Source organism: Petromyzon marinus, chromosome 50 (genome assembly GCF_048934315.1).
Source record: "Petromyzon marinus isolate PM22_M1 ecotype Great Lakes invasive population chromosome 50, UKy_Petmar_22M1.pri1.0, whole genome shotgun sequence".
Lineage (NCBI taxonomy): Eukaryota > Metazoa > Chordata > Hyperoartia > Petromyzontiformes > Petromyzontidae > Petromyzon > Petromyzon marinus.
The window spans coordinates 10,600,455-10,621,181 of NC_133716.1; the positions used below are offsets into that span (position 1 = coordinate 10,600,455).

The 20,727-nt window shown below is 46.1% G+C and overlaps 1 protein-coding gene across 14 annotated transcripts in view; it reads left to right on the forward strand.

Moving 5' to 3' along the window:
• The window catches only part of LOC116953144 (netrin-G2-like), a 179,925-nt gene that overhangs the window by 127,351 nt on the left and 31,847 nt on the right, over positions 1-20,727 (forward strand). For all 14 annotated transcript variants that reach the window (XM_032973042.2, XM_032973041.2, XM_032973040.2 and 11 more), the window contains one exon: positions 9,043-9,752. In XM_032973042.2, coding sequence (XP_032828933.2) covers positions 9,043-9,752 — 710 coding nt within the window. The remainder of the gene's footprint in view (positions 1-9,042; positions 9,753-20,727) is intronic.

The following is a 20,727-nucleotide window of genomic DNA, read 5'->3' on the forward strand; positions in this document are numbered from 1 at the left end:
GCGATGGACAGAGCTAACGAATGAACACTTTCAACCTTATATGGAAAGCATTAAAAACATGGGTTTCTTGAATCAAATAATACTGCGGAATTGCATAAATGTATCGAATCACCGGGTGGAGGAGAATCATTACAGTCTAAGAGCATATGCCTTTACTTTTGCAGAGAGCAAAACCATTCACCTAGCAATGTTGATGATGATAATAACAATGATGATTATGATGAAGAGTGTGACATGCGATGCAAGCCACCTGTCCTTGCAAGGCATACATCACAGCCAGGCAGATGTTTTATGGGAGCCTGCACGTTAATGATTCAAGCCGCTACTTGGCAATATGGAGGAGGCAATCAATTCACCGGAGGAGGCACGCTGGCGGAGCGCTGGATGGGGTCGGGATATTTCCACAGAAGAACGAGGCTTCTCAGGACGTGCACTGCGGTGTAGTATGTATCTATGTGGAACTTATTTCGCGCCGGACGTAGCCAACCGTGCTAATCGGAGGTCCACGGGGGGGAAGGACAACACACTAAACACAAACATCGGTTCTCAAGAAATTCGGTTTCAACCTGGATTATTTTAAAGTTGCATAGCTCCAGTGGCTTCCTAATGTCGGAAGGAAGAGCGTTCCAGGAGGCTGCAGAAGTGCATCTGAAGGGGCGTGATGCGGTGAGACTGCCTTTGTTCTCTGGCCAGCCGAAAGCCCATGCTTGTGCTGTGTCTGTGATGCACAACATAGTGAACTGGCATTCTGTACCTCGAAAGTGGCAACGTAAATAAGTAGGTTAATTATGAATGAGCAAATGAATAACTGAACGAGTTAATTAATTAATGCATACATACATGGGTGGATAGATAGCCAAATAAATAATATATGCGGTACATTGAATGCAAAAAAAGGGCTGTGAAAGTTTTGAGAATGGGGTATTCTCGGCACTGACAAACTCACGTGCAGTCACCTCTCGAAGTGACAAACATCAAATTGTCTTTGCGCAAACAAATGTGGTTTAGTGCTGGAAATTCCACATTCCTCTAGTGCGGTGGCTGGCCTATCCACAAGATAACTAGTTAATCAACTGTAAATTATATGAATGGTACATGGACACCTAAACAACGAACGGTGGAGCAGTGGCACAGTGGTTACTGCACTGCGCTGTGAACCTGGCCACCCGAGTTCGATCCCCAGCCACGGTTCGCATCGGCGGCAAGTGATATCTGAGGCGGTCCGCGTCCTCCATCCCTTTGACCAACCCGCACTCACCGGTTAGACGAAGTCTGATCACAAAAATCCCTGCGATCGACATCACATGGGGCAGCCTTCACCAAGCAGTACATTGGCAAAGGACTGTAAACGATTATTATCATCATCATCATATTCTAAGTGAGCTACAGAATAACACTTAAAAAAAGAAGACCTGCTTAATACGTTTTGATGTATGTATGTATAAGTGCACGAGTAATGCATGAAAACACAGCGACGTGTCAGTGCTTCGCATAATACAACCGCAGTATTTTACATACATACATACTTGCATGCAAATGCAATGTATATGAACACATTAATTCATATATGCCAGGCATATGCATAATTGTGATATACATGCATAGAAAAACAATACAATAGGTGCTGTCATATGTATTAAAATATGCATCTTCCATCGCTATTTTCTCACAACCACAGCACGGTTGGTCTCCAAGGTTCTTGAAGGTCAAACAAGCAGCACTTCATTTTTTTTCAAAAGTATGCAATTTTTTTTGGGGGGGGGGGGTTATGTTTTCTTTACTTACTGCTTTGCTTTGACAAAATAACGAGAATACCCAAACACTTTGAGGTGATCAATCATGCGCTGCTGGTAAAAAAATAAGTATAGCAAAGAGTGGGGGGGGGGGACACACACAACTCTTTCTAGATTTGAAGTTTTCGTGACTGCAAGGATCCATACTCTGGTTCTTTCGGTAAAGTCACGTAGGTAAAGAAAATAAAAGATAAAAATATATATTTTTTATTTTCTTTACCTACGTAACTTTACCGAAAGAACCAGAGTATATATATACACAAATCTTTTATTGCTTTTAAGGTTTCACCTTTTAACACATCCGTCTATTGCGGGAAAAGCAACTATAAATAAAGTGCAGCCTCATTATTTTATTAAAGCATACAGCCAGGCAAGTCAACATGAACGCTTTGAAAAGCACGGCAAGGCAATTTTAATTATTTATGCCCCGTGACCAACCCGCAGGAGATTTAAACTCGTCCACAAAGTACACAATAATAACGAGGAGTGTCGTGTCACGTGCTCCTAGTTTTCAAATGGCGCTTCTAGAGCATTCATAGAGGTTGTGATGCACTTATCAAAAGCCTGCACGAAGGAGATTCGACTCAGACGGGATGAATCGGAGCCGGTGGCCATTCAAAAGATCGTTCGGATGTAGGGGGTCACGCTTCCATTTCACAACTGATGTCGGAATTTTTGGGGGGAAAATATTTTGTTCTCCTTCTCCGATTGTGATATCGACGCTACATATTTTAGACAAATAATCAATTTGGAACTCTTATTTGCACAATACACCAGAATATAGTTCACAGGACTATACAAAAAAAATTAAAGTGCCATTTTTATTCTTTACGCAATAAGCAGTCACACACTCTCCGGTCCACTTTGTAATCGTATTGTTTTTCTTTTCCCCCTGGCAGTAATTTTTTTTTATTCTCATCATTGCAATTTAGCCAAATCAAGTGCAGAACGAAACTTCATATGATATATTTCATTTTTGTGTGCAGCCATTGGTAACCGGGCTGATAGCATCAACCTCGCTACACTTGACAACCCCGGTTTTATAAAAATGTGGACATATTTGAGAGAGCTTCACAGCTCACCGGATTCCTCCAGTCTAAATAACGATTCTGATGTTTGTCTGGATGAGAATCTCAACAGTGGCAATTCAGCGCTCTGACCTCTGGAACCATCCCGGGTCACCTCTGCTTGGTTTTGTTAAAAATATAATTTTCTTTTCATTCGAGGGTGAATGTCCAATGTAGTGTCATTCTTTGAAGTGTTCAAGCGTACTCTAGCTTACAAGAATGTCCTTTTGGTGTATGTGGCACTTCATTAAAGATCAACCCATCGATGGGGCTTTAAAGCGAGAAACAGATCAATAGCAACTGGATAATTATGATAGTAAAATAAATATCCACAACAGTGGCGAGGTACTGCACTTGACGCCCTGGTGGTCACACTCCATGAGTAGAAGACATTCTACATCTCTGTGATGGGGTCAGTCGATGACCACCACTCTGACTTTTCACAATGTGGTGTCTATTTTAATCGCCTCCAGAGGGATGGGCTAACAACTCACTCATAATCGTCCAATATGCTACAGCATACTCGACTGTGCATAATAATGATTAAAATAATTATGATATAATTTCTAACTTTTTTGTCAATCCACTGCTGGATGGAGACAGCCCCGCATATTGGTCAATGTGAGTTGGTGAAGCGGGCGGTCAGGGGGTGGGGGCTCTGGACAAGATTACATTTCACCCGCCACAGACGTGAGCCACGACCAGATAGCAGAGATCTTAGCTCAAGTGTGCTCAGCACACGATGAGTGAGTTGGCAGCCCATCTCTCTGAATGCGAATAAAATAAGTACCACAATTGTGAAAAGTCAGGGTCGTTGTCATTGTGTAAGTGTGCTGAGCACACTTGCGCTACCAAGTCCCTACAGTAATGATAAAGAATAACAATCCTATTATGGAGAAGAGCAAACGGAAATAAAACATCGGCAGCCACTCACGCGTCGCCAAGGATCACACATCCCCTACGTGATGACATTCAAACGACTCCTGACTTTCAAGTTGAAATACCCCGGTAATGGATAACAAACACGTTTTACTTGGGAGTGACGGAAGGGGGTTACATGCGGATTAGAGCTTTGTTTATTTTGCTCCCGACTGGAAAATTAAAATCGCAGAGGAGAAGAAAATGGTAGCAGGGAGAAAAAAAAAACACCCGTGAAATGGAGAATTCATTCTTACTGCATTGAACCCAATGTTTGCATTTGGGTCGACATTTGAAAATCTATTTTCTTGGAGGCGTCAAAAAACTTTGCGGGATTATATCGCCAGATGTAATGGATTATCCCATGCACGCTCACGCATGTTAACAATGGAATTACAGCCAACGGCAATTATGCACCGCTTTAATAATTAAAATCCTACAGCGCAAGATCGCTCAGGCTTTGTGTATGAACAGACCGACCAGCTGCTATTAACTTTTTTTCTCCCATAATTGGAAGCAGCGTTTTATTACACCAGGTCACTACCACTGTTCAGTCCCCTTCCACTTTTTAATCCTCTTTTCTTTACACTCGAAGCACAAACACCAAGAATCGTGGAACGGCGATGTTAAACTGTTACTAGCCCGTGATGGCGATGCCGATTACAATTTAACAATCATACATATGCATTCTTTAAATGTAAGATATATTTCACTTGTGAAAATAGATGACATTTATGCTCACGCCAGTTTTAATAACGGGGCAAGTTTATTTAATTCCGCCCCCACTGCCTCTGTCCACCCAGCGGTGTTAACGGCTACGCCACAGTCAGTCCATCGGCAGGTCACGCGTGGTTGGATAAAGTGCGGGAACTTCTACCACTTACATTATGTCTGTCCTGTGTGGAAGAGGACAACATACCCTGTAAACGAAACAATTATTTCATTCACCGGGTAAGGTGCCACTGAGCGACGTAGCTCTTTTTCAGAAGCAACCGTGGCCACAAATGATAGATCAACGAAGTGGCTTACCATGCGGAAATGTAAAGCAGCTAAATCATCTAGAGGCATGATTTTAAATGTGGATGAAAAACTCGGGAGGACCTGGAGAAAAATCCACGTGACCACGGGGAGAACACGCAAACTCTAAATATGCATGCGTCAGGGTCGGGCTCGAATCCACGACCTCCTGTATACCAGGCGAAGGAGTTAACATCTCCTAGCCACCGTGGCGCCCCCTGTAGAGTGGCCGTCTGGAGCTCCCTCTAGTTGAGCAAGCAATTGCAGAATTCTTTATTTGAAGTGTACATACAACACAGAATGCTAAATATATTCAGCCAAAAACATTGTGCGTAGCTTATTTTAACCGTAGTTTTTACCAATTTTACGCTAAATTAATTTCACGAGGATTTCACATTGAAACTTATTCGGTATGTTTTTTTTCTTGGGGGGGGGGGGGGCGGGGCAGTTGTGCATTGATTTGTTTGGGTTTTTAAGTGCAATAAAACCCAAGTTATTAAATATTGTTACTTGCAAGATTGTATTGCAACTTCCGATGCCAGAGAACTCCTTTATTGCCATGCGTGGCTGTGCATCTAGAGTTATTTTATATATATACACACACAGTATTGGGTGCAACTGTGAACAATAGCCATATCAGACATTGCTACATGGAATCGGCATAACCATTAGTTCACTGCAGTAGTCCGACAAGGCGTGTGGGGAAGTTAGGAGGTGTCCACGTGCTCGGCATTTGAGGGCCTGAAGACCAGAATCAGTGATCTCTTCGACAATGTGTTCATCTGGGAGGTTTGTTGAATATCCGGACGGCAGAGTGAAGTGATCTTCTCCCTGGACAGGCAAGGGCGCGGCTTGGCAGGGGTTGTGCACAATCGGGTCCCACGGCGTCTTTCACATGGGGGTGAAAGCGTCGCCTGAAAGTCTGTGGGGGGGGGGGCAGTGGTTGGTGTGCATTGGACTGTGACAGCAGCAACAGCATGCAAGGAGGTCTCGCATGGTGCACATGTCACAGCATGTAACCCTAAACAAGCTTTGCTTTTACCGTATTTCAATTCTTACGTTACCATGTAACATTTTGTTCTAGAATTCATCTGAATGTTTACAATTTTAATTGATTCCATGTTTTTTTTCTTATCCCAGCATTTTCATTCGTCATAATTTGAAGCCATTTGCCAATGCACTGCCACACACACACACATGCTTTTCCGCGCCATGTTGCTCAAGGGCGTTGTTTGACTTCACTTCCCATATAAACATGGGAGCATAGAAGTGCAGTCTGACAACGGGCTTTTTCCTGGACTGTCCTCTACTGCCTAGCACAGCACCGCAAGCTCATTAGCTCTGACCCAGTAGTTCTTTACCTGGGGTGCACGCATCGGTGCGAGATGCCCTTTCCGGGGGTGTGAGACATGACCAGCTTTTATTTTAGAAGGTAAATCATCGAAACACACATTAATCACGTGCACGTAAGTACAACTATTGTGTTTCATCAAACCTGTGTATTTACTAACATAAGCGTTTTACCGATTGAGAACCAAAGAGGTGTAAGCGTGCAGTAAAGGTTAAGAACCACTGCTCGATGACAACAACAACAACAACCTGTTTGTGCATGGAGGTCACCCAACGAAGCAATATCCAGGCGAAACCTATGCTTAGCTTCAGAAATCTGACAAGATCGGGACTATTTCGGGTGATTTGGAGGCACGTGCAAATGTAAAGCCGTGCAATCGTTTGCTCACTCCACCGCTGGCAAAAGCCTCTCAGCTAGGGAGAGCTCTTCAGTACGGGTTGGCGGAACACGGTGTACATACAGTGAGGGAAAAAAGTATTTGATCCCCTGCTGATTTTGTACGTTTGCCCACTGAAAAATAAGTGACCAGTCTATAATTTTAATGGTAGGTTTATTTGAACAGTGAGAGACAGAATAACAACAACAAAATCCGGAAAAACGCATGTCAAAAATGTTAGAAAAATGATTTGCATTTTAATGAGGGAAATAAGTATTTGACCCCCTCTCAATAAGAAAGATTTCTGGCTCCCAGGTGTCTTTTATACAGGCAACGAGCTGAGATTAGGAGTACACTCTTAAAGGGAGTGCTCCTAGTCTCAGCTTATTTCCTGAAAGCACATATACATGTCCGTCTGAAGTTTGCCAATGAACATCTGAATGATTCAGAGGACAAATGGGTGAAAGTGTTGTGGTTAGATGAGACCAAAATGGAGCTCTTTGGAATCAACTCAACTTGCCGTGTTTGGAGGAGGAATGCTGCCTATGACCCCAAGAACACCATCCCCACCGTCAAACATGGAGGTGGAAACATTATGCTTTGGGGGTGTTTTTCTGCTAAGGGGACATGACAACTTCACCGCATCAAAGGGACGATGGACGGGGCCATGTACCATCAACTCTTGGGTTAGAACCTCCTTCCCTCAGCCAGGGCATTGAAAATGGGTCGTGGATGGGTATTCCAGCATGACAATGACCCAAAACACACGGCCAAGGCAACAAAGGAGTGGCTCAAGAAGAAGCACATTAAGGTCCTGGAGTGGCCTAGCCAGTCTCCAGACCTTAATCAAATAGAAAATCTGTGGAGGGAGCTGAAGGTTCGAGTTGCCAAACGTCAGTCTTGAAACCTTAATGACTTGGAGAAGATCTGCAAAGAGGAGTGGGACAAAATCCCTCCTGAGATGTGTGCAAACCTGGTGGCCAACTACAAGAAACGTCTGACCTCTGTGATTGCCAACAAGGGTTTTGCCACCAAGTACTAAGTCATGTTTTGCAAAGGAGTCAAATACTTATTTCCCTCATTAAAATGCAAATCAATTCATAACATTTTTGACATGCGTTTTTCTGGATTTTTTGTTGTTGTTATTCTGTCTCTCGCTGTTCAAATAAACCTACAATTAAAATTATAGGCTGATCATTTCTTTGTCAGTGGGCAAACGTACAAAATCAGCAGGGGATCAAATACTTTTTTCCCTCACTGTATAAACATGGGAGCATAGAAGTGCAGTCTGACAACGGGCTTTTCTTGGGTAACTTGGCCGATATTAGAGGGGTTTTTTGGGGGTCAGATCGCGCAAATATATAAATGTGTCGTTGGCTGTGTTGGGTGGTGGCAGGTTTTAACGACACATTTATATATTTATGTTATCTAACCCCCCCCCAAAAAAACCTCAATTTTGGATTAAATTGGTCGCGAAAGCCTACTACGTGTTCAACTAACTTGGCCAAGTCATCCACGCGGGCCAGACGACGTGAACGAGGTGAGACGATCCGCGTTTTACACCCCAGCACACACACACACACTGCCAACAGAAGGTTCGTGTGACACCGATTGGGTCTGGGTTAATGGTACATCGCAAACATGCGAAGAGTTTGGCGTGAACGGGCAGACTCGTGCAGTTCCAGTGTCGGCGTTATCGAGGCAGAGATTGATGTTGCATTACCGGCTGGGATTTTAAACTCCGCCCCTGACTGCCGAAGAAAATCTACTCATTACACGATGCAACGTTTGAGATATTTGCTGCTGGAATTCTCGCCGTCATGAGGAGCTACTCGTCATACATTTATAAGCAACAGCGTTCAGATTGCTGTAATCCACTCGGAGGCGCCACTGTGTACTGACCTTTCTGACCCACTCACTGCAAACATCACTCTAATGAATGTCTTGTGAGGAGCAGCTCACAATGTACTGGCGGCTTTTGCTTGCATTGTAATTATGTTGTGAACAAAGCGGGTACACACTAAATGCCTGACTATCATCGATAACGTCCGCGTTTCGCTTAGCCTCCACTCACAAGGGCATCAAATGGACCCACCCTCTAAAAACGAAAGCGGGCTTTACAACATCACACCGTTATTATAATCAGTGGCCATGATCAATCCACTGCTGGGTGGGAGGCACAACCAAAGCGATTGTAGAATTCCTACCACTGGCTCAAGGCCATCAATGGATAAGACCATTGGTCCCATGCCCATTTTAATAAAAACGATGTGCTCCGTCCTCGTTATCAAACGCTCCGTGCATTTAACAACGAGGAACAGATTCGTGATCACGACTCACCCACAGAGACCTCCACCAAGCACGCCTCCGTCTCTGCGCTTTAACCGATACGCCGAGCAGCTCCCGTGCGCGTTGCCACCTGTCCAACATTGTTGCACGGGGGAGGTGGTGGTGGGGAGGGGGGTAAAACAAACATACACACAGAAACGATCAAAGCACGTGGTGGTTCCCGCTTCGCAGGAAAACCCGTACCTCTGCAACCTGTGCGACGCAAGCACTCCGCAGCTTTCACACCCGGCTGAGCTCATGTTCGACTCGGAGCCAGCGCTCGGCTCGCCGGCCTACGGCGGCGGTCACGGCGGCGGCCACGTCGGCGGCCACGTCGGGGCGCAGGGCGGCCTCTCCACCTACTGGCAGAGCGTCTCGTGGCGCCGCCACCCTGAGCCGCTGCGGGTCAACATCACGATGTCGTGGGGCAAGACGATCGAGCTGACGGACGACGTCGTCATCACGTTCGAGTCGCGGCGGCCCAGCGCCATGGTGCTCGACAAGTCGCTGGACTACGGGCGCACGTGGTCGGCCGTGCAGTACTACGCCGACGACTGCCACGAGCTCTTCCGCCGCGAGGCGCGCCGAGCCCTGGACCTCACGCAGGCGTCGGCCACGCAGGTCATCTGCACCGAGGAGTACTCGCGTAGCTTCGTGGCCAAGCAGGACCGCACCGTGCGCTTCGAGGTGCTCAACCGCACGGCGCTCTTCGCCGGCGTCGGCCTCCGCAACGTGGCGTCGCTGTACGCGAGGCTGGACGGGGACGGCGAGCTCCGCAGGTTCTTCACGCTGACGGATCTGCGCGCGCGACTGCTGCAGCCGGCCACCGGCGACACGTTCATCGACAAGGAGAACCTCAAGAAGTACTACTACGCCGTCTCCAACGTGCAGGTTCGCGGCAGGTGAGCCCGGTGGTCGGGGTGGTTGGGGTGTTGGTGATCTAAGCGTGCGTGCGTGTGTGTAGCGGGAGGTATTGTACAGTCGGCGCCTATTCAAGCCGCACTGGAATACAGGTAGCGGTGAGCCCAAGGCGATGCTGGGACGCCCCGTGTCTACCCACGACTGATGTTCACACACATCACACGAAACGTGTCGCAGGCCAGGTGAACCTGACGGAGGACCAGTGGAGGAGGTTCCTTTGCCGCTGTTATCGGTCGAACGGGCTCAGCGGCGCAGCGAGCTAACCGCTCCTCGACACCAAAGACAAAGCTCCCCCGTGTAACCTGTTACAGACTGTAGGGGCAAGTGCTGTTAGCGAGCAGCACCTGTGAACGCCGGCACGGCACACGAGGGGGTGGGTGGCCAGCACCACGCCCGGCCGCCTTTGTCTCACTCAGTGGCGATGTCGCGAGGCTTTGTAACGCACCACCGCCACAGCTCCTCACACACACCGTACAGGTACAGTGAGGGAAAAAAGTATTTGATCCACTGCTGATTTTGTACGTTTGCCCACCGACAAAGAAATGATCAGTCAATCATTTTAATGGTAGGTTTATTTGAACAGTGAGAGACAGAATAACAACAACAAAATCCAAAAAAAACGCATGTCAAAAATGTTATAAATTGATTTGCATATTAATGAGGGAAATAAGTATTTGACCCCCTCTCAATCAGAAAGATTTCTGGCTCCCAGGTGTCTTTTATACAGGTAACGAGCTGAGATTAGGAGCACACTCTTAAAGCGAGTGCTCCTAATCTCAGCTTGTTACCTGTATAAAAGACACCTGTCCACAGAAGCAATCAATCAATCAGATTCCAAACTCTCCACCATGGCCAAGACCAAAGAGCTCTCCAAGGATGTCAGGGGCAAGATTGTAGACCTACACAAGGCTGGAATGAGCTACAAGACCATTGCCAAGCAGCTTGGTGAGAAGGTAACAACAGTTGGTGCGATTATTCACAAATCGAAGAAACACAAAAGAACTGTCAATATCCCTCGGCCTGGGGCTCCAAGCAAGATCTCACCTCGTGGAGTTGCAATGATCATGAGAACGGTGAGGAATCATTCCATAATTACACGGGAGGATCTTGTCAATTATCTCAAGGCAGCTGGGATCATAGTCACCAAGAAAACAATTGGTAACACACTCTTTGGTTATTGGGTAAAGTCACGTAGGTGAAAATAAAATAACAAAAAATAACAAAAAATCACGACGTTTCGGCCACAACACGAGCAGCCTTCATCAGGTGAAGGGACGAGACTGTCTGAAGGACAGCGCTGGAGTGGAAGAAGCCACGCTTAGATCACGACCTTTAAGCTGTGTGAGAAGAAAAAGACAAAGGAATTAGCATATAATTTAGCATTGAAATGGCTCATTTAAATCTAGAATTGGTAACACACTACGCCGTGAAGGACTGAAATCCCGCAGCGCCCGCAAGGTCCCCCTGCTCAGAAAGCACATACACATGCCCGTCTGAAGTTTGCCAATGAACATCTGGATGATTCAGAGGACAACTGGGTGAAAGTGTTGTGGTCAGATGAGACCAAAATGGAGCTCTTTGGCATCAACTCAACTCGCCGTGTTTGGAGGTGGAGGAATGCTGCCTATGACACCAAGAACACCATCCCCACCGTCAAACATGGAGGTGGAAACATTATGCTTTGGGGGTGTTTTTCTGCTAAGGGGATAGGACAGCTTCACCGCATCAAAGGGACGATGGACGGGGCCATGTACCGTCAAATCTTGGGTGAGAATCTCCTTCCCTCAGCCAGGGCATTGCAAATGGGTCATGGATGGGTATTCCAGCATGACAATGACCCAAAACACACGGCCAAGGCAACAAAGGAGTGGCTCAAGAAGAAGCACATTAAGGTCCTGGAGTGGCCTAGCCAGTCTCCAGACCTTAATCCCATAGGAAATCTGTGGAGGGAGCTGAAGGTTCGAGTTGCCAAACGTCAGCCTCGAAACCTTAATGACTTGGAGAAGATCTGCAAAGAGGAGTGGGACAAAATCCCTCCTGAGATGTGTGCAAACCTGGTGGCCAACTACAAGAAACGTCTGACCTCTGTGATTGCCAACAAGGGTTTGCCACCAAGTACTAAGTCATGTGTTGCAGAGGGGTCAAATACTTATTTCCCTCATTAAAATGCAAATCAATTTAGAACATTTTTGACACGCGTTTTTCCGGATTTTTTTGTTGTTATTCTGTCTCTCACTGTTCAAATAAACCTACCATTAAAATTATAGACTGATCATTTCTTTGTTAGTGGCCAAACGTACAAAATCAGCAGGGGATCAAATATTTTTTTTTCCCTCACTGTAGATTTCACGGCCCTCTTGTCAACCCCCTGCTGGATGAGGCCCTACCCACGGCGCACGAGTTTTTTTTTTTTTTGGGGGGGGGGGGTGTACCTGATCATACTTTACCACGCTAGCCAGTGAGGGTTGCGTGAAAGCAGGGAGCGTAGAAATGCAGTCAAACGATGGATATTGCTGCACTGATTTATTCTTACTGCCCATCACGTGGACGCGCAGCCTTTCACACCGATTGTGCATTGAGTGTGCACGGTGGTCGCACCCATCCACACCAAACGATCTCCACGCTCAAGCCCAACACGCGAGACCTGACGAGGCCAGGCGGATTCTGGGTCATGTGGTTTTTCACGGACAACACGTGGAAACTGAAAACAATGGACCTTTACGAACCGCATCAGCCTATGCAGAACATCTGGCGGGATGTTTGCTCTTGCGCGCAATGGGTGGTTGAGAAGTTCCAACAACAACAGCAACAACAGCGATATATCCGTCACGTCCAATGCGGGCCGAACCAAATTGTGTGTAATAGCTACAAGGAGTTCATTTACCCGCGTCTAGGGAAAGGTGCTACGAAAAAATGCACTTTCCCGATGATTGTAATTAGAGGAATGGATTCCAGATAGCGTTAGGCGAAATCAGTTGCCCCAGAAATCAATGTCGGGCTGGGGTAGGTAGGGAGGGGAGGGGAATCTGTTCTTCTCAAATACATTCCTGGACCTGTTCTGCGTTTCTAAGGAGGGTGAACAACAAAGCGAAATGCTTGTCTTTGACACCCCCAGTAACATAGTGACTAAGTGTAGGTTACCCTGTTGAATGTTGAGTTAAGCGCACGAATCGCTGGTTTCATTTCAGTCTCGTGCACGCCCCGCAGGCAAGCAGGCTTGCGAGATTGTTTTTTCACGGCTGTCAGATGTGCACGTTTTAAAGCTTATTTTGTATGATGTGCAGGAGACTAACGAAGTCATCTTGTGGCTGCAGAATCTGAAATGAGTTCAAAAGGCCATTGGTTCAATACCTCATGGGAGACCTAAATTAGAAAATCAGTACCCTGCTAATGGCTTTCGACAGATTATATCCACAACATGCCAAAACCTTTTGAGAGTTAAAATTTCGGGCGTTCATTCTACTGAGAGACTGTCTTAAACATCTAATTGACTCTTCCTCTGTTACCGAATGTCGTATCCTTCGTCTAATGAGACATCAAAGAGCATACACCCGACGATGAGAAACGTCACTTGAAAACATACGTTTAGAAAGCACAAGTTCAAACTAATCAATAAATACGCGATAGCTTGGCTAAGTCCACAAAGGCATTTTTTGTTTCACGATACAGTACATATTGTGCACATGGCAGCATTTCTCAGAGCCAAATTTCCACACGTGATGTTTTAGTCAGCGTTAATTCAAAGTGAAGTCTATTTGCTATGGTTCTGCTCGTTGTAGGGGGAAGGGGGGGGAGAGAGCTTCTCCTGATTTGCATACGGCTCGATTGAAATAGGTGTTTGCAGCTTTTCCGAGAAGCTATGAATAAGTAATTGTTGTAAATAAATCATTAAGCACGAGCCCCGACATCACGACAGACTGTCTTGCGAAGTCATTTCTCGCTTGGCCTTAAATAAGCTCTGTTGCTTTGCCCCCCCCCCCTGCCCCTCCTCTCTCTCTCTGACACTGCGTCTCAAACCCTCATCGCCCCATCCCCACCATCCTCTCTCTGTCACCTCCACAATCACCCCACCCCCAGTATCCCGCACCACCACCACCCTCTTTAGCGGGAGCTGCGTCACACGTGGATTATTAAACAGGCTGCTGGCACACGAACAAGGGGGGCAACCGGCCACTTCATTAGGGGGGGTGGGCGTGGTGGGGGCACCAGCCGTTAAGTGCATGGGGGGGAGAAGATTATTAAACAGGCAGAGGGCAACACGGTTGCATAGCGAGACTACCGGCACGGCTCCCGACTCACGCGGGGACAGCGGAGGGCAGCAATGTTTTAAGCCCTCTCCCCCCCCCCCCCTCATTCCCAACCCCTCTCTCTCTCTCGCGAGGTACCCTAAGATCTTGGCCGCAAGCGGGAGAAGAGAGAGGGGTGGGGTGGGGAGGTCGACTCTGGTGGCTAACGCGGGGATTAGGAAATCAGCCGGGGAGCCCCAAACGTAGCCAATCGGAGCTCGCGGGTTTTGGGTTTGGTGCTTGGCAGGCAGACAGCTGGGGGCCGCGGATCCTGCACGAGCCGCATCTTTTTGTTGTTGTTGCTGCTGCTGTTTACCCCCACCGCTTTAGGTTCCAGTCGCTTAGCGCAACAGCGCAAGGTTAATTGCTCGCAGTTATAAGGCGCAGCAGGTGTTGTAGTTGTTGTTGTAGAAGCACACTTCACTCGGTATGGGAGCTAAATTTTTAACTTAAAACGTCCCTGACTGCAGGAATTCATATTCTTTGGTTCTTTCGGTAAAGTCACGTGGATAGAAAAATAAAAAAATAAAGTTACTAAAAATGATTTAAAATACCGTAGCCTGATTCTAAATTGGTGTGAGTGTACTAGCAGTCTATAATGTAGACTGTAGCCTGGTTCTTAACCTCGGTGAGCGTACTTGCAGTCTATAATGTAGACTGCCAGCATATTTTAATTTTGTATTAACTTTCTTTTTATTATTATTTTTCTATCTACGTGACTTTACCGAAAGAACCAAAGAATACGGTATAGGGGCTGTTAGTTTACTGCCTTCAGGGCCAAATATCACCCGAGAGACACGCGGGATGTCGCTTGTTTGAGCCGCGGGATGGGTGCAGACAACACCTGGGTGGACACGGGGGGTTGGGAAAGTGGCAGACGCCGTTGAGTGCAACGATGTGTCGTCACACATCTGTGTCCGTAGCCGAAGAAGTTCACTTATCACCCCAGGACTCTACCGCCGCAGAAGGGGGGAGAAGAGAGCGAGAGGGGTGTGGGGGAAAGGGGAGATGCTGGGGGGGGAAGGGGGATTGCAGGCTTCCTGCTAGTTCCAGATAAAACTGGAATTCAACAAAAAGTGTGAAAATCAACTGGACGGTGAATCTGGCTGTTTGACTTTGGGCCGGGCTATGGGAGGCCATGGGAGAGGTATCTGCAGCCTCAGCGGCGCGAGAGATGCAACTGCCAGCTGACACTGACTCACAAACTTATAACAATAGTGCAGTGGTTAGTGCGCTGCGCTGTGGACCCGACCACCTGAGTTTGATTACCGGCCACGCCTAACATAGGGGTGAGTGAAATCTTAGGTGACACCATCACTCACCCGGCGCTGACCAGTGTAATGAAACATGGTCTAACAACCCACGTGACCGACACGGCGTGGGGAGGCTTTCATCCGAAATTGTGTCATCTTTTGAAGCTTCCTAATTACTCATGGTGGAGAGCGGTCATCTCCCTCACCTGCTACTAAGGAGCTCCTGGGTTTGATTGCTGTATATTTGGAGTTTGCGTGTTCTTCCCCATGGCCGTGTGGATTTCTGTCCGGGTCCTCTGTTTTTTTTCCCCTCCACATTTAGAAACATGCCTCTATTATTTGGCTGCTCCTATGAATTTCCACATGCGATATAGGCCGCGTTTATGAACTATCATATGTGGTCAGGTCGCCTTTGAAAAAAGAGCTAATAGCCTAGTGGGTATTACCTGGTGAATAAAATAGTTTAGCAAGAGGTAACAATCATGGCCAAATCATTAATATTTTAACATACCGATTAATATTAAACCAGAAACATCGAATGCATCTCCCTGCGTTAGCCCCACATCCAGTCTTCATTTCTGACATCTTAACTGGCATTATATAACCATATTAATCTAGGTGAACAACATCACTTCTTTCTATTAATGCTTTATTTGTGTTGTATAAATAGATTTCATTGCCACCTGGGTGCTCTATTGTGATTCAATGAACATCATCAGAGGAATACATATTTGGGACTCATTTGATTTCATTCCAAACATCAGTCATTGATGTTCGTCGCTGCTTTGTGCGTGCATGCAGGCGGTGTCCCACACAAACGCACCGAGATGCACGGCCGATCTCATTTGCAATGGCACACAATGAGTCCCGTCGCTGGCTCACTCTGCTCGCAATCGCGTTTGGATTTCAAAATGAGGCCAAACGTGTTGTACTTTTTGAAATTACCTTTGAAGCTCACCCTTTTTAAATAGACCGCAGTTGAATACATGTATTAAGAGTTACAGGGGGGTTTTCATGATAAAGAACCCCCCCCCCTGTAACTCACAAAACCATGCGCCGACTGGAAGGGTGTTAACTCGAGGGAGCTCGCCCTAGAAGAGGGGACTTCGGCCTACTCTTCCACGCTGGCCAGGACGTCTCGGAGAAGTTGGCAGTACCCACACTTTACCCCGCCACACGTGACCTGCGGATTGACTAACAGCAGTGCAACCACTTACATTGCCAGGTGGAGCGAGGCGTTGGTGGCGGGGGGATGTAACAAACCTGTACCACTGTTTCAACTGCGCAATCGGGAGGTCAAACCCCAGCGAAACTCTGGGCTTTCAGCGTGTTGCCCATTACATCGCAGCGACAGCAGGGTTTATATACGTATACCGAGTAACTGTGTATTATGATGACAATTGGAGCAATGCTCATACTGATGACTTTCCATGAACGAAACTGCGTACAGCGCAAAGTCGCAAGGCAGTGCATTCATGCCACCTTTGAAACGTGGCGGTATTTCTTAGGAAACGACAACAACAACAACTGACCGTAGTGAAAGTCAAGATAAGGCGAGAAACCTAGACGGTTGGCCCGGTGTTCTGTGTAAGATGTTAAGCGGGTGTGCTCTCTTACATCTCGTCTATTGTCGGCGCATATATTTCTCTAATGTCACCGGTTTGCGCTTGCTTTTTTCGTTGCATTTCACGGCTACACATGACAATAAAAAAACGTCATCAGAAGACGACTAAAATAAGTAATCGTTTCTTTTTACATGGGGGGGGGGTGATTACCTGCTTTCAATTAAACAAGACGTGAGGAATCTACCGTTGGGGTTTTCACGCCGAATATCCAACTCAGTGGCCCCGTGGCACAAAGCACGAGGTCGCATTCAGAAGGCCGCGAGTTCGCATTCCTGTTGTGGATCAGCTCAGCCTACCATCCATCGGGCGTCAATACGTGTACCACCTTGTGGGAAGTCGGCAGTGGTTATCTTCCCATTGAGTCTCGTCCCTATCGTCGGAGTTCATTTGAAATTTACACCGATAACAATTTGTATCAAATTCCGCACCGGTTGCCCTTTTGAAAAACAAAAAAAAATGTCCCCTGCCCTAGCAAATGTGGAATTTGACCAGTGGCTTAGGGTCTCAAGCAGAGACGAGCACCGTTCAATGCATGTTTAAGTAATGAGAACCTCCTTTTATTTTTTTCATTTTCAAATAATACATTGCAACCCAGCGGACAAGCAGTGGTGTAGCTATTGAGTGGGCAGGTGGCGCAAAAGGGGCCCGGGCACCGGGTTATGAAGAAGGTGGGAGGAGGGGGGGGCGGAATTGGACAAGGGGGGCCACCCCATTTAACTCCTTGTGCCATGGCCCATACCAACCCACCCTGCCAACACAACGAGGGTTACCACCTGTCCTGGCTTTCCCATGACCATCCTCTTTATGAGGTAGCTATCTTGGGAAATTCTGGAAAGTCTTCCCAGGACGTTAAAAGTCTCGGTTATTGTAAGCTGCGCGATAATAATGCGCCGCTAAAGACGATGCATTTAAATGTAGTTCTCCCCCTCTTCTAGTATGGATCAATATTCTTCTTATTCTTGTCGCGATGTGTCCCAGTCTTATGCACCCCAAGACGTGGCAACACCAAACACGACTCATCTCCAGTTGCTATCTTGACGTCAAACATCGATCTCGCATATGCCAGCTCTAATCAGAGAAATTATCGTTTGCGGAAAGTTTTTCTTCACAGCAGTTTTTGGACTCAAGAGGTGGGAGATGCAAGCATGAGAATGCAAGACAGTATCACGGCTCATCCCTCCAAGGGTTTTAAACAAAAAAAAAAAAAACACCTCCCGCTCACTATGATCCCTTCTCTTTATTTCATACCCACGAGGAAGATTTCTGTGCAGCGCCGGTTTAATGATTTCCCTTGTGCCCAGAATAACATACACAATGCAATTTTGCCCTTTTTTCGCTTTTGCTCATTTGGTCAAGTTTCTTCTACGCCTTCCCTTTATTTCACGCGAATACACAGATTGCGGGCCGGAGGATTATTAATCATACTCAGCACTGATCCAGACTTCACGGCCTAATATTGGGCTCTCTACATTACGAGTAGTTTTATTAGCCAACGCTGGAATGCCCGTGTGCTTTACGCTACAGAAATAAAGCAGAGCGTATGCACGCGTCTGAAGAGCTGCAAATATGAGGCCATTTAGGTAATAATACAGTGGATTGACAAGGTTCTTTAAATGTTTATTATTATTATCACAGCAGAGAAGTTTAATGTGACTGACAAACTCTTGTATGCTCAATGTTTGTATGTCACATCCGTTTGCGATTGTCATGATTTCCTAAAATGCGCATGAGTATTCAAGTTCATATTCGATCTGCCAATACTCTACAAGTGACCGATTTCTTAATGTTAATTAATATATATATAGTTTGAATGGAATATTAAAATAAAAATCCATCCATTCTCAATCTACCAATGGACAAAGGCCGCCCCACACTCTGTAATTCGGAGTTTTTTGTTGTTGCATACTTCACCTTGCTGGTCAGTACGGGTCTGTGAAGTTGGGATGAGAGCAAGAGCTGTTCTGATATCACTTGCTGCTGATTTTAGCCATGGCCTCGAGTTGAACTCGGGTCGCAGGGTTCATAGTGCAGCACGCTACCACTGTACACAAATGCTCCACCACGAAATGAATGTGCATGCTTTAAATTGCAAACAACAAGCAGCAGTGTATGCCGAGAGGAAAAAAAAACACGTGGGTTAGGGTATTGAATGCAAGTTAATATGTTGACATTACTCGTGTTAACACTGCAAATAATTACAGTGATTAGAGTTAAACATTTCTACATTTGCCTTAATTAAACACTTATAACCAAGCAACAACAAAACATATTCAGAGCACCTTGTTTAAATTAAATCCACACCACTCGGTGTATGAGTATAGAAGCATTCTTGAACACAGCGTCAAATTATTTTCCGGATATTTTTTTTTAAGATAACACGTATTGCCATCGTGTCGGTGATGGATTTTACGACACTTGGTGAGATCAAAGCAGCAGCGCGTGAGATTTAAACTATTTATATGAACACGTGGCGGCGTTCGGAAAGCGTAATGGGCCTCCAGACACAACCATTTAACGCAGAAATAGGCGACAACGCTTGATCTCCCGAAGACAATCAGGAAAAAAACCGAGGAAATGCATGTGCACATAACAGTCAAACATAACGAGATTTTTTTTATGGCTTCAAACCCACAATAAAATGAAAATATAGAATACAAAAAATGGGAAAATGTTGATACGAACACTGTTCTGTTCGTTTCGCTTCACCTGTTGGGGTAAGGGGATAGTTATATTATTAGCTCTTTCGGTAAAGTCACGTTGAAGGGAAACAATAAAATAATAAAATATATATAAAACAACGTGACTTTACCGAAAGAGCTAAGAATATGAATTACTGCAGTCACGAAAGCTTTAAATCAAAATTTAAGGGGATAGTTATTACCATATTCTCCAGATTATGATGCGCATTTTCCCCACGTATTTTAAAGCTAAAGTTGAGGGAGCATCTTATAATCTGGTAGCTGTGCGTGAGAGAGGAGAGATTTGTGTAATGTTATTCACACCGAGCACAAGTTCGAAGGTGCATCTTCCTCTACCCATCGCCGTCATATAATCCGTAGAATATGGCATTATGTATTTCTTCCTCAGCCCTTTCACAGTCTCCATGTGAGCCGAAGCTCCTTGTGGGCTCTATCAATGAATAATAATCTACATTTGTATCGTTTCACTACACACATCCCAAGGAGCAGAAGCTCAATTCCCACGTGCCCTCTACGCCGCAATCATTCACACGGATAATCAGCGCAACTGCGCCCACTTCCGTGAGCATCACACGAATGAATGAAAGAGCATTACAGTGTTTTAGCACTCGTTACGCGCTCGATGATGATGATGATGATGATAATAATAATACTACTACTGATAAAACTGCCCTATTTAAGACGATTCTTTGAACAGCCCTTCAAATGACAGGCTTTGAAAAATAGCCGTTTTCTTCGCTTCCTAAATGGCCCAATGACTCGGCTCACCGAAATAATATTTAGAAGCAGTAAAAAACGCGAGCGCTTCAGCGCTTATCAATCGATTCATATCGCCGCGTTGAAAGAGAGAGAGAGAGAGAGCGAAGTTCACTCCTGACCAATGCGATGTTTCGCCATTGCGGGCTGCGTTTACATTTGCATGAATTCGAATCACAGAATCGGCGATCTTTATTTATCCTGAAGATTTAAAAAAACGATAGCGTGTGAGTCTGCTGTGTTGGGCGGTCACACCGGAGTGGCTCTATGCCATCTCATACACAATTGGCAACAGCACCGTGGACACAGGGATCGGACATTCTCGAGCTCGGCCAAA